The following is a 13,767-nucleotide window of genomic DNA, read 5'->3' as shown; positions in this document are numbered from 1 at the left end:
ATAAAGGCTAATCCATGATACATAATATGTGTAACAACACATAACTATTCATGGACTTTTTATAGCTCATGGAAAATTGTATAGCCCTATCATTATGTATGCAAAACTTTTTTACAAAACAATATTACTGCCTGCATGTATTATTGCTGTGTTATGATATTGGTAACAAGCTGTAATATGCCGTCATAACTGGTTATGGTAGGTATTATGTCATTCTCATTACAGTGTTATCATAAACAGCTTTATAACCTAGAGTCATAAACACATTAACACAATTATGCTTGGCATCTGATACACAGAGCCTGAGGGCTGAGGAATTGCTCTGTAAAAGCACACACACCACACACAGCACACGCATACACACACACACACCCACCCCTCATTAGGGGTTATCTGGGACAGTCTTATCAGTGTGAGGCAGTGCAATGACAGCTATAAAGAATGTGAATGATTTAAATTGAGCAGTAAAATGGAAAGTTTCTTCTTGTGACCATGTCTTTTCCCACGAGGCTGTCTATGTATGCAGTCTCAAAATAATACAAAATGTCTGTCGTGTTCTGCAGGTGGTTTGATCTGTAATGTTCTGCTGGGTACTGAAGGTGTTCTGCTCTGGAATGTCCTGTTCTGCACGGCTCTGAAGTTGTTCTGTAATATTCTGCAGGGTTCTGACAGTGTTCTGCTCAGGAATGTCATGTTCTGCAGGGTTCTGAAGGTGTTCTATAATGTTCTGCAGGGTTCTTAAGGTGTTCTGTAATGTTCTGCAGGGTTCTGAAGGTGTTCCTTTCGCGCTCAGCCCAGCGGATCCCCTACATGACCAGCTGTCGGGTCCTGCGCTTGTTGGCAGTCATCCTGCTGGTGGTGATCTGGTTCCTGGTCTCCTGGACCCTGTCCGTCTGCCAGAACACGGGCCGGAACCTGGCTCTGATCCATGTGGGCATCACTCCTGAGGGCCTGCAGTTCAGCATGTGTCTGCTGGACCGCTGGGACTACATGATTGCCATTGGTAGGCCCCGCCCAACACATCTCCTCCAATGCCTGAAGGCCAATGTACAGACCCCCTTTACTGAACTCAGCTTTACACCTAATCCTGCAGATTTCCCTTAGTCAAAAGCCCAAGATTCTCCCTTTAGATTTTACCCTTTACTCAATTCAACTTTACACCTAATTGAGCAAATTACCAACTTTGAAAATGCAGAGGAGGGTGCAAATTAATGAGCCTTCAAGTGAACAGTAAAGACAATGGCTTTTATGCCATCGCCATTTCAGTTGTTCAGACCACAAAGCTCCTGTAGAATTGGATTAGTGTGCACAAATAAAATCTTTGTAGTTTACTTTGTGTCCTTTATATTCTATATATTCTATATATTTTTCTTCATTTGTCAAAATATGCTCATTGTCATTGTGATCTCACTTTAAAAAAAATTTTTTTAGTCTTTAAGGCAGAAGCACTCTCTGTTCCTGCGAGTTATTTTTTTAAATCTCCTGTAATTCCTCACACAGCTGTGAGGACAGCAGGTGGTGAAACGGAACAGGATGATCCAACAAGGGGGGGGGGGGGGGGGGGGCTTTAAAGAGTTTGGGATGCAATGGGGGGGGGGTTAGAGTTTGGGGACTGGAAGAACAGAATTCATAACCAGCCTTATGATCACAGAGAAAGCGGAGCAGAACTAATACGGAACAATCTGGAAAAAAACTGCCCGTCTATATTCAGACTGGGGAGGATAATCTAAAACCACATTCAGATTATATAATTATTGACATACTTAAATATAAATATAAATATACATACTGGGCGACATGGCTCAGGCAGTGAGAGCAGTCGTCTGGCAGTCGGAGGGTTGCCGGTTCGATCCCCCGCCCAGGCTGTGTCAAAGTGTCCCTGAGCAAGACCCCTAAATGCTCCTGACGAGCTGGTCGGCACCTTGCATGGCAGCAAATCGCCGTCGGTGTGTGAGTGTGTGTATGAATGGGTGAATGAGAAGCATCAATTGTACAGCGCTTTGGATAAAGGCGCTATATAAAAATTCCAACCATAATGTCAATAGGAAAGAAAGTACATTTTACCCCACAAATGAAACTGCCTCAGTAGCAATAACTTCAGTCCCCAGCTAGCTGATTCCTTATGAGTTTTTTTTATAATGATGTAAGGTAAGCCAACTAGATAATATAAGCATTTAATTAAACGCAGATTCCATAACTTCATAATGACACAATGAAATTGGAAATGCACATTAGTGGTAGATTAGACTAAGAGTTGTTTGCAAGAACTGTTTGAGGTTTAGGAATTGAGTTCAGTCTGGGATAATGTAGAGATGGGGAATGGAGTTCAGTCTGGGATAATGTAGAGATGGGGAACAGAGTTTAATCTGGGATGATGTAGAGATGGGGAACAGAGTTTAATCTGGGATAATGTAGAGATTGGGAACAGAGTTTAATCTGGGATAATGTAGAGATGGGGAATAGAGTTTAATCTGGGATAGTGTCGGGATGGGGAACAGAGTTTAATCTGGGATAGTGTCGGGATGGGGAACAGAGTTTAATCTGGGATAATGTAGAGATTGGGAACAGAGTTTAATCTGGGATAATGTAGAGATTGGGAACAGAGTTTAATCTGGGATAATGTAGAGATTGGGAACAGAGTTTAATCTGGGATGATGTAGAGATGGGGAACAGAGTTTAATCTGGGATAATGTAGAGATTGGGAACAGAGTTTAATCTGGGATAATGTAGAGATGGGGAATAGAGTTTAATCTGGGATAGTGTCGGGATGGGGAACAGAGTTTAATCTGGGATAGTGTCGGGATGGGGAACAGAGTTTAATCTGGGATAATGTAGAGATTGGGAACAGAGTTTAATCTGGGATAATGTAGAGATTGGGAACAGAGTTTAATCTGGGATAATGTAGAGATTGGGAACAGAGTTTAATCTGGGATGATGTAGAGATGGGGAACAGAGTTTAATCTGGGATAATGTAGAGATTGGGAACAGAGTTTAATCTGGGATAATGTAGAGATTGGGAACAGAGTTTAATCTGGGATAATGTAGAGATTGGGAACAGAGTTTAATCTGGGATGATGTAGAGATGGGGAACAGAGTTTAATCTGGGATAATGTAGAGATGGGGAACAGAGTTTAATCTGGGATAGTGTCGGGATGGGGAACAGAGTTTAATCTGGGATAGTGTCGGGATGGGGAACAGAGTTCAGTCAGCTTGCCTGTGGAGAAATAAGGAACAGGAATACAGGGCATCTCCTGGATGGTTGTGGGAGTGAATATGCCTCTCGGCAGGACAGAGAGAAGGAGAGTGAGACAATGTGACAGAATGGGGTGAGCGAGGATGAAAGAGAAGAGAGAAGGTAGAAGAGACAGAGAGAGTGGGAGAGAGAGCGAGAGAGAGAAAAAGAGTGTGAGATTGGGAGAGGGAGAAGGAGAGAGCCTCTTTTCTGGGTGACAGAAGCAGTGATTCATTCTGACAGACAGCCAGGCAGAGTGGTGGAGACTGTGGAGTTAGTGTTCACAGTTAGAAAAAGAGAACGAGTGGGAGAGAGAGAGGGAGGGAGAATCGGAGTGTGAGGGAGAGCAGGAGCGAGAGGGAGAGAGGGAATGGAGGAGATGGAGTGACAGGGAGCGAGAGAGGGAGTAGATGAGAGGGAGAGCGAGGGAATGGATAAGAGGGATGGAATGGGAGAGAGTAGGAGTGGAAAAGAGAGGGAGAGGGAATGAGAGGGAGAGAGAGAGTGAGGGAATGAGAGGGAGAGAGAGAGTGAGGGAATGAGAGGGAGAGAGGGAGAGGTAGAGTGTGGAGGAGGCAGTGGAACAGCGCGACCTGAGGTGGGAAGGCGAGAGGATCTCACCGTGTTTCCCGCCTTTTTTTAACCATGCGTGGCAGCAGGCTCTGAAATAATCACTCAATCAAAGCTGCGTTTGGCATGTGTGTGACTTTAACCGACTGCACATTTGTATTTTGAGGTTTAGTATAAAAACCACTCACATTCTGCTGTTGAAACATTCATGATCATAAAGATCCATATGATTCAGTGCGTTCCACCTGAAGGCAGTGCACATATAATTGTGTGTATTTATTATGTTCATGTATAATAGATCTGGTTCAAATACATAATTGTCTGTTATTGGTCTTGGTCAAACATTTGAAAAAACTGTAATTGGACCACTGTCCAAATGCATGTATAATCTGTAACACTGTGATAGTATTATTGGTGTAATCACTGTGCCCCTGTGTTTCCCCCATTCAGCTGAGTTCCTGTTCCTCCTCTGGGGCGTGTATCTCTGCTACGCCGTGAGGACCGTGCCCTCGGCCTTCCATGAGCCGCGATACCTCGCCGTCGCCATCTACAACGAGCTGGTCATCTCTGCCATCTTCCACATCATCAGGTGAGCTGGTCATCTCCACCATTTTACACATCATCAGGTGAGCTGGTCATCTCTGCCATCTTCCACATCATCAGGTGAGCTGGTCATCTCTGCCATCTTCCACATCATCAGGTGAGCTGGTCATCTCCACCATTTTACACATCATCAGGTGAGCTGGTCATCTCCACCATTTTACACATCATCAGGTGAGCTGGTCATCTCCACCATTTTACACATCATCAGGTGAGCTGGTCATCTCCACCATTTTACACATCATCAGATGAGCTGGTCATCTCCGCCATCTTCCACATCATCAGGTGAGCTGGTCATCTCCGCCATCTTCCACATCATCAGGTGAGCTGGTCATCTCCGCCATCTTCCACATCATCAGGTGAGCTGGTCATCTCCACCATTTTACACATCATCAGGTGAGCTGGTCATCTCCACCATTTTACACATCATCAGGTGAGCTGGTCATCTCCGCCATCTTCCACATCATCAGGTGAGCTGGTCATCTCTGCCATCTTCCACATCATCAGGTGAGCTGGTCATCTCTGCCATCTTCCACATCATCAGGTGATTTTACACATCCTCAAGAAAACAGTGAATATTATTATTATTACTATTATTACTCATTGTAGTTGTTGGCTAATCATTCAGTTGACATTCCGATGACATATTTGGTTGTCGGTACCAGTTACTCCAGTTACTCCAGACAGATAATCCAGTCTGAAAGTACAGTGAATGGTTGAAGTTATTAGAGGGATTAAAGCTTCAGCAGTCCTTCTCTAGCATAAAGCCAGCATTAACACATCTTCCTCCACGGTTAGTCGGCTGACGGTTAAAGCGCGTCCCCTCCCAGAGACGGTAATTAGGTGCGTCTTCGCCCTGCTTATTTTCACACACCCAGGATGTTTTTACGGAGCCAGGCGGCTGCAGCTCAGTTTAGCTGTGATTGTGTCTGGCTGTGTTCTTTAAATAGAGTCTGTGAGGCACCCAGGCTACGGTTTCAGCAGCGGGGCTCAATGTTGTCTTTTTTTTCTTTTCTGAAACTGGCGGTGAAAGCATTGTCGAGGAAGCAAGGATTAATTCAAATGAGTTTAAAACACCTCACTTAGCCAACATGTAAAATGTTTATTTGATTTAAATTTGGTCATTATTATCAAAGATATGAAGTATTAATTGAATTGCCAAATTCAGGCTAGGTAACCAGTTGGATCAACCTTTATCAAAGGACTTGGATGCTAACTTCCAATTCAACCCAAAAAGTTAAAAAGCCAGGTCTGTTGCAAAGTATGGGATCTGATAGCAGGATGTCAGCATGAGGTCTGCTAGGCCACCCCCATTGAGACAGACATACACACGCACGCAGGCACACACACATAGCCGACCCCCCCAGGTTCTGATTCTCCGTACCTTATCTCTAGACCAGGCCTGGTCTTTTGAAGTTCCCTATGGCCCAATGGTGAATTAGTTTTATCAGAGCCTACTGAGATCAGAGCCTCGGAGTCCATCGGCGTGACCACACTCTCCCCAGGATGGCTGTGGGTCAGGAGCAGCGGTCTCCTCTGCGTTTATGGTTGTGAAAATGTCAGCTTGAGGTTCTTCGGGTTTTCTTACCGTCACAAAAGCAGAAGGCTGCCCCCCCCCCCCCCCTACAGGGCCAGGAACACAGAACCAGGGAGTGCTGCTGCTAAATGCCTGTAAAATATCTCTAAAAAGGGCTAGGGGGCTACACAAAATTGGATTGAATTGAATACTGCCTCCATTCTAAACACTCCACCCGGTTCATCCCCTATGACAATCAGCCACTGCAGAGTTGGGCTGCTCCACAGTACTAGATACACGTTTCAGTTCTATACCACATATCAGTTCTATACCACATATACCACATTTCAGTTCTATGCCACATTTCAGTTATATACCACATTTCAGTTCTATACCACATTTCAGTTTTATACCACATATCAGTTTCTCTGCCCTCCCCAGATTTATTCCCATCGGAGAGTTTTGGTTTTTTTGCTTCACATGCTTGCTATTTTGTGGGTCCTGGTCTGGCGTTTGCTCTTCAGCTACTCCGTAGAGCATCTTTGTGACAGTCATCAGTAAAAAGTGCAATAGAAATAAAATTGAATTGAATAGAAGAGCACCATTAACCATTAGACCAGGACTATTCAACAGAGAGGTGGGAGGGAGGGAGGAAAGGAGAGAGAGGGAATGAAGGAGGTAAGAGAAAGGAAGGATGACATGTAGAAGGAGAGAGAAAGGGACAAGGAGATGAACAAAAGAGGAGAGCGAGAGAAAAGGAAAGGAGACAGAGGGTTTTGATTGGATCATATTTGTTTTCCCTCATAAAAATCTAGAGCAGCTGCTCATTGAAGCTCATTAAAAAGTAATTACAACAAAGACAAAGAGGATATGAAGTTTTTGTACTGTACATACAGTAATTATCACCACTAAGTATTGAGCTGAGAGCTATTATAGAGAAAAAAAAAGAGATATAAAATACCCCAATGGCTGCACAATGTATGAATGCAAAATAAGACGAATACTTCATAGTGAAAGAACCGTACTGTAGATAGGCTATGTCTAGGATAGGTACAGTGCTGTGGAAAAAAGTATTTGGTGTATTGGAACCTATACAATTACATTACATTGAATGTTATTTAGCAGACGCTTTTAACCAAAGCGACATACAAAACACTGCATATCAAGGTCATACAACAAACAACCGAACACACCAGATAAGGTACAATTCACATAGGATTGGTTGTACGGCCATGAACATATCCAGTACACAAGGTACGTAGGACAAGTCTGTAACTACCATATCGAGACAACTACAGGAGAACTACAGGACTTCAGTACTACTTCAGGAACTACAGTACCATGGACAAATTCAAATTCATAAATCCTAGATTAATGTACAATATACATGGTATAGAAAAAACAAGCTTGTTCTGGGAGCTTTTGGTCTGTAGGTGGCAAGATACGTCTCACGCTGTGGATACTGTCACAAGTAATTTTGAGATCACAACATTACCTGGTCCGGGTGTTCAGTCATATACTCTCTCTGGTTTGGCTCCATTGGTCCAAATGATACACATAAAATTCAGTCAAGTTTGATGTAACTGTTTTGTTCTTAAAAATGACTGCTTGGTAAGATTTTACTGTATTAAGTTTTCATTGACAATTTTTCACAATAATCCATATTTCCTGACTGCCCTGCCTACATTATTGATGGTGTTGTCTCTGTCTTGATTTATTTAATATATCATGAACACATCAACCATCATACGCTGTTCTGGATGAAAGCATCCATCAAATAAATAACACGTATCCTCTGAATAAATTATAACTCTTCTCATCTAAATAGACTTTGTTGGATTAAGGGTGACATATCTCCCTTCTTCATTAACCAAAGGTTCAGCTTGATGTGAAGCATAATGAAAAATGAACTTAATGAGTAGACTTGTCACCTGCCCGCTATTCTAATGTTACTGGGGTGGAGGGTCGTGTCTCTGGTATCTATGGCAACTGGGGGCAGTTATAAGAGCAATGCTTTACGGCAGTTAGGGTCACCGTCTCACTGCCCCTCCCTGTATGGATTTCACCACATTCCCACTTCACTTACAGCATCAGACGCATCGTCTCTCTGGGGCTGTGTCATAATATCGGCCAGAATCTTAGTTTATTAGCTGATAAGACTGTAAAATGAAATTGGTGCTATCGGCCAATATTGAGCGAGCAGGCTTCATTATTTATCCCACAAGAAAATGTTGTTGAAATAGGCAGTTTTTTTCCCCCTTCATCTAATATCCCCCTATGCGCTAATTTGTTCAGTTATTGTGCAGTTTGTACAATATTTGAATATTTAGTGGATGAATTTCAGTCACTCAGTGGACGCCCCCCTCGGCTGGGCTCCTGCCCATATAAAAGATCCCTTTCCCCGCTTCGTCTGGGACCTCACAGATGACAACCGCACTTCTGCGGTGTCAACACGGTGTCAACGGGTGACATCACAGAAAGTACTGCAGAGCATCTAATGTGGTGATACGGGTTTGCATTTGACTCCTGTGCTGATTGGCTACTCTTCTTTCCCAAGGTTCACTCTGGCTCCTGCGCTGCACCCTGATTGGATGCTGATGCTGGTGTTTGCCCACACCCACCTGACCGTGACCATCACTCTGGGGCTGCTGCTCATACCCAAGGTACCCCCCCAACACGTGATGGTGTCAGATGATAAGCTCGTTAGTGAGGCTCGGTGGTGTAGCGCACGGTCGGTGCACATGCTTGCAGACACTGTGCGGGTTGAGCAGCACTCTTCATACCATGTACCACCCAAGTGGCCTAGTAATAGTAATAATAATATTAATGTCCTGTGCAGTTCTTGTTTACAGGGACCCACACGCGGGATGACATCGCCACCGAGGCCTATGAGGATGAGCTGGATATGGGCCGATCGGGGTCCTACCTCAACAGCAGCATCACGTCGGCCTGGAGCGAACACAGCCTGGACCCCGAGGACATCCGGGTGGGTGTATGCCATCCTTATCCCCCTTTAGCCAAGGCTATCCCTTTTAGCCAAGGCTATCCCCCTTTAGCTAAGGCTATTTTCCAAGGCTATCCCCTTTAACCAAGGCTCTTCGCCAAGGCTATCCTCTTTAGCCAAGGCTATTTGCAAGGCTATCCTTTAGCTTATGCCATTGACCTTTACCGTAAGACTAGGTAGCAGGGTGTACATCCATGTCAATCCTCTTTAGCATAAGGCTATGAAAAAACATAATCAAAATGTACAATTGTAGGAAAGAAGGCATGTTTGGTGTATTGGTGCTATTATTGGTGATGGTAATGGGGCATTAGTATTGGTGACATTAGTTATTTAAATATTGTGAAATTTAATTAGCTAGGGTGTGCATTCCTTAATGTCATGTACAGCTTGCATGGGGTTTGCATAGTCCTTGCTAAATAACTGAAGGAATTAAGTAAATGCTGTTCAAATGGTGATCTTAATCACCCCTTGTTTGACCTGTTCCGTTTGCCCTTACATCCCCCCAGGAGGAGCTGAAGAAGCTGTACTCCCAGCTGGAGGTCTACAAGCGGAAGAAGATGTTGGCCAACAACCCCCACCTGCAGAAGAAGAGGAGCTCCAAGAAGGGCCTGGGGCGCTCACTCATGAGGCGGATCACCGAGATCCCCGAAACGGTGAGCCGGCAGTGCAGCAGGGAGGACAAGGACCACCAGGGGGAGCACGGGGGCACCCGAAACAGCATCTGCACCCTGCGCCGGAACCCCTTCGACCCCTCCCACGCCTCCAAGCACAAGGTCTTCTCGCTCCAGAAGTCCCACAGTAGCTACGACCACGTTCGGGACCAGGGCGAGGACAAGATGGCCGCCGACGCGGACAAGATGGAGGCCTCGACCACCGAGAGCTCGCTGCTGGACCCCCTGGCGGGACAGCCGCTGCAGAGGAAGGAGGATGGAGGAGGAGGCGGGGGCGAGGAGAAGGCCGAGGGCGAGTCGACGGAATCGGTGCCGCTGGTGTGCAAGTCGGCCAGCGCTCACAACCTGACCGCGGAGAAGAAGCCGGCACAGCTGCGGACCTCCATGCTGCAGAAGTCCCTGAGCGTGATCGCCAGCGCCCGCGGGAAGACCCTTGGCCTGACTGGGAAGATCCACGGCGTCGGGGAGGACGGCCGGAAGAGCCACCACCACAGGGCGAAGGACTCCAGCAAGGGCTGCCCCGAGCCGGCCGAGACGCCGCAACGCTACCCCAAGATGCCAGTCAGCCAGTCGGTGGAGTACAAGCAGACGGCCAGCAAGGTGGGCATCATGAAGCCGCAGGTGAGCGGCAGCCAGCCGTCCATTTGCTCCGAGCCAGGCAGGAGCAAGGAGCTGTACGACCTGTCCGAGGTGTGCCCCTGGGAGCTGGAGGACCTGCCCACACCGTCTGAGGGCAAGGTGCAGAAGCACGTGTCTATCGCGCCTGGCGAGACCACAACGGTCCATGGGACCACCGTCAAGGGAAGGCCGGGGGCGAAGCAGAGAGGGTCAGACCACCAGTCGCCATCGTCTAGCAGCCGGAGGCCCCACCAGCGCCCGCTCGAGAGGCTGAACATCTGCCCCTGGGAGGAGGAGGAGGAGGGCGTGGTGGAGGGGGGGCCCAAGCCTCAATCGCCCCGGAGCCGTAGTGACAAGGGGCCGCAGAGACCGGAGATGTGTCTGTGGGGTCCCGGTGCGCCTCCGGGGGGGGCAAAGGTACTGGAGGGGGGGCTGTCCCCCGATAGAAGCCGCCGGAAGAAGAGCGTGACCCCCACGGAGGGGAAGGAGAAGGTCCTGCACTCGGATCACTCCAAATCCACCGGCAGCCTCCTGCAGCCCCCCGGCCTGCGGGTGGACATCTGCCCCTGGGACTACGACACCCCGCCGTCCTCCCCCAACGCCGACCGAGCCGCCACTCACGCCCCCCGGGCCAACGACTCCTCCCACCCCAAAAGGAAGGGCAGCGGGGCTTCTGCCAAGACCCTGGAGAGAGAGAAAGGGAGGGACAAGGATGACGGCCGGCGAAGGTCCAAGAGCAAGGAGAAGAGCTTGTCTGGAAAATCCACAGAGAAGCGTCGTGTCAGCCAGTCCAAAATGGCGGACGGATGCCCCTGCGATGGCGGGGGTGGAGGTCAGGGCGACTGCAGAGCTGACCGGCGGAAAAGCTCAAGCAGTGAAGCAGGGTCAGCCTATAGCAAGCAGGCGGAAATCAGCCCCAGGGATTTTGAGAGCATACCCGACAGCAGAAGCACTAAACAGAGGCCGCCCAGTCTGAAAGCAGGGGTCCCTGCCAACGCCAAAATGGCAGATGTTTGTCCATGGGACTTTGAAGACAAAATGTTGGGGAAGAATGCATGACACTTGTCCCATGATAGGACTTATCAGAAGATTTAGTTTTCACTAAATATTTTATAAACATGGTACACAAATCCCTAAAATGTTAACTGACATTTAAACTAAAGGTTACTTGGTGGAAAAGAACAGAAGACAGATTTTGCACAAGTTGCCTTTTTTTTTTTATGTTCCCCTAATCTTTCCCTGTGTTCTGAAGAAAAGCAAGAAGCTAAATCGTTTTGAAAATAAGCATTCCAGATTTCTGCAAAGGATTAGCTAAATTGAGATGGTCGGTTGTTATAAAAAAAACAATTATGCAACTCTTAGTCACTTTATCTACAGCGAAGGGATATATCAACAAATCTGCACACCCTGGCACATTTTTTAAATATAGTTTTGTTCAGACTTTAAGCTACATCGCCACATTCAAGTCAATCACATACGGCAGACCGCAAAGTACGCGTGCAACGCTGGTCATGTGCTAGCTGGACGAAAAATAAACGAATGCCTTAATGCAGTCTCTACGGATGAATACCTGCACTCGGTGGCTGCACGGGACTCAAACAGCTGAAAAGAAAATGAAATAGTGCAGCTGCTGCTGGAGATGGCGAATGAACGCGCGGTCTCCGTTCGTATGAACACGCGGTCTCCGTTCGTATGAACGCGCGGTCTCCGTTCGTATGAACGCGCGGTCCCCGTTCCTATGAACGCGCGGTCCCCATTCATACGAACGCGCGGTCCCCGTTCGTACGAACGCGCGGTCCCCGTTCGTACGAACGCGCGGTCCCCGTTCGTACGAACGCGCAGTTTTTCTTTCCCCTATGTTGGGGAGCAGGCGGAGTTCATATTCCCAAAAATAAAACGGTAGAAGAAATAAGATCGCCATGATGAGGCGCGGTTCAATATGCTGCTGCAGATCAGTTACTTTATCACCAGTCTCACGTTCTGCACATCTCTGCATGTTTCTGAGGTTTCAAAAAAGTAAATAAAATCCGGGGGGCCTTTCTTATCGATGCACTTTCCTGGTTTCATCGGACAGTGTGCGGTGTGAAATTGGTTGGTACTTTAGACAGCCGTTCCCAACCCTGATCCTGAGGCACCACGTGTAAGCTAAGTTTTATTTCAGCCAATGGGAATTAAGGTGACAGAAAGCACTTCTTCCATAATTATATGTGCTTGAACAGATGGACACAATGGGCTCTTTCCAATCAGTTATTTTTCACCCCCCGTCTCCTTGTCCTTTGCCTGATGCGGAAATCGACTGAGGTTCGCCACCTTTAAGGAAATTCCAGTTTGTTCAATTCTAAAGGCCCAAGAGCTATAAGTAGAAGTTAGGAGGCTCTCCCGATAGGTGGAAGTAGGAAAAGGAGCCAGGAAAGGAATAAGGAGGTGAAAAATAAGTGATTGCAAAGAGCCCATGTTCCTTCATCTCATTACCTTTTTCGTCTTCATTTTCCAAACATGGTTTAATTTTAATGACCAGGTGTACACGCTGGTCACTGACATTCCAAAATGGTCATTAATAACTTAGCTGACAGCTGTAGGTCTGCCAATTAATTTATTACGCAATGCAACTTCTATGGTGTGCCACCACCAACACGTTACTTAAGAAAGCATTCGTTGCCTGAGGTATGATCAAACCCAAACTATTAAATATTTGTTGAGTCCGTTTCTGACACATTGTGCCATAAATAGGGATCCCTCATCCCTTGTTACACATTAATGGTCTCAATTTAAGCGATTATTAGCCATTGCTAATTCATTGATAATTGAGTTGCAATGAAGGCTTGAACAGACATCGGCAATCACAGAGGTACTCTTGGACAGGGCTGAGAACTGCTGTTTTAGGGGAAGGAATGTTGCCAAAGGATCACTCATGACTGTGGAGAGGTGAGACCACCATTGCTGATTGCTTCTTTTCTACAGGAAGATGTGTTCAATATCCAACAGTCAGAACTCTTTTTATATGCTTGCATTATATTTATAAAACATAAACACACTCATGCATTTCAATATGTTGTGTGTGCATTAAAACACTGCCACTCCAAATAAGTAAGAAGCATGTGACATTTTTTGCCATTTGTTTTTCTTTGCAGCCAAAACAAAAAGCAATTTTCTGTGACGGCTTCTCTTTCTTTGGACAAGGAATTAATAGTACAATCAAAATGCCAAATTCCCATTTGTCTTCTCAAAAGTAAATGTTGATGTCTTGTTTGCTAGTGTAATTGGGGTGTCGGTTACTCGTTCGATGGCATTTTCCCAGATATTACACACGGGTTTCTGTCTCTGCTTTCCGTGAAGAAGACACAGTGGTCATAGCTTAGCGAAAATAACAGGATGCGTATGTGCTTGCAGACTTCACCTATAAAAATGTGTGCAATGTGTTTCATAGCGGGGGTTTTCTTTTGCATTTGGAAGGCATTCACCTGTGATGTACTTTATATTATTTTGTGTATTAATATGATACTGGGGAGATGAAATGCATGTTTATTTTCTTCCACCGAACTTATTGCCTAAAAAC

At 46.3% G+C, this 13,767-nt stretch overlaps 1 protein-coding gene across 1 annotated transcript in view; it reads left to right on the top strand.

Moving 5' to 3' along the window:
* Positions 1-11,856, top strand: part of LOC133136344 (metabotropic glycine receptor-like) — a 76,786-nt gene extending 64,930 nt beyond the window's left edge. The window contains exons 7-11 of the mRNA XM_061253769.1: positions 765-1,003; positions 4,253-4,391; positions 8,476-8,581; positions 8,758-8,904; positions 9,429-11,856. Of these exons, the coding sequence (XP_061109753.1) occupies positions 765-1,003; positions 4,253-4,391; positions 8,476-8,581; positions 8,758-8,904; positions 9,429-11,270 (2,473 nt within the window). The 3' untranslated portion in view covers positions 11,271-11,856. The remainder of the gene's footprint in view (positions 1-764; positions 1,004-4,252; positions 4,392-8,475; positions 8,582-8,757; positions 8,905-9,428) is intronic.
* Positions 11,857-13,767: the final 1,911 nt, after the last annotated feature.

Source organism: Conger conger, chromosome 9, assembly GCF_963514075.1.
Source record: "Conger conger chromosome 9, fConCon1.1, whole genome shotgun sequence".
Lineage (NCBI taxonomy): Eukaryota > Metazoa > Chordata > Actinopteri > Anguilliformes > Congridae > Conger > Conger conger.
The sequence above is the reverse complement of the archived record's forward strand: the minus strand, read 5'-3'. Positions and strand labels throughout refer to the sequence as shown.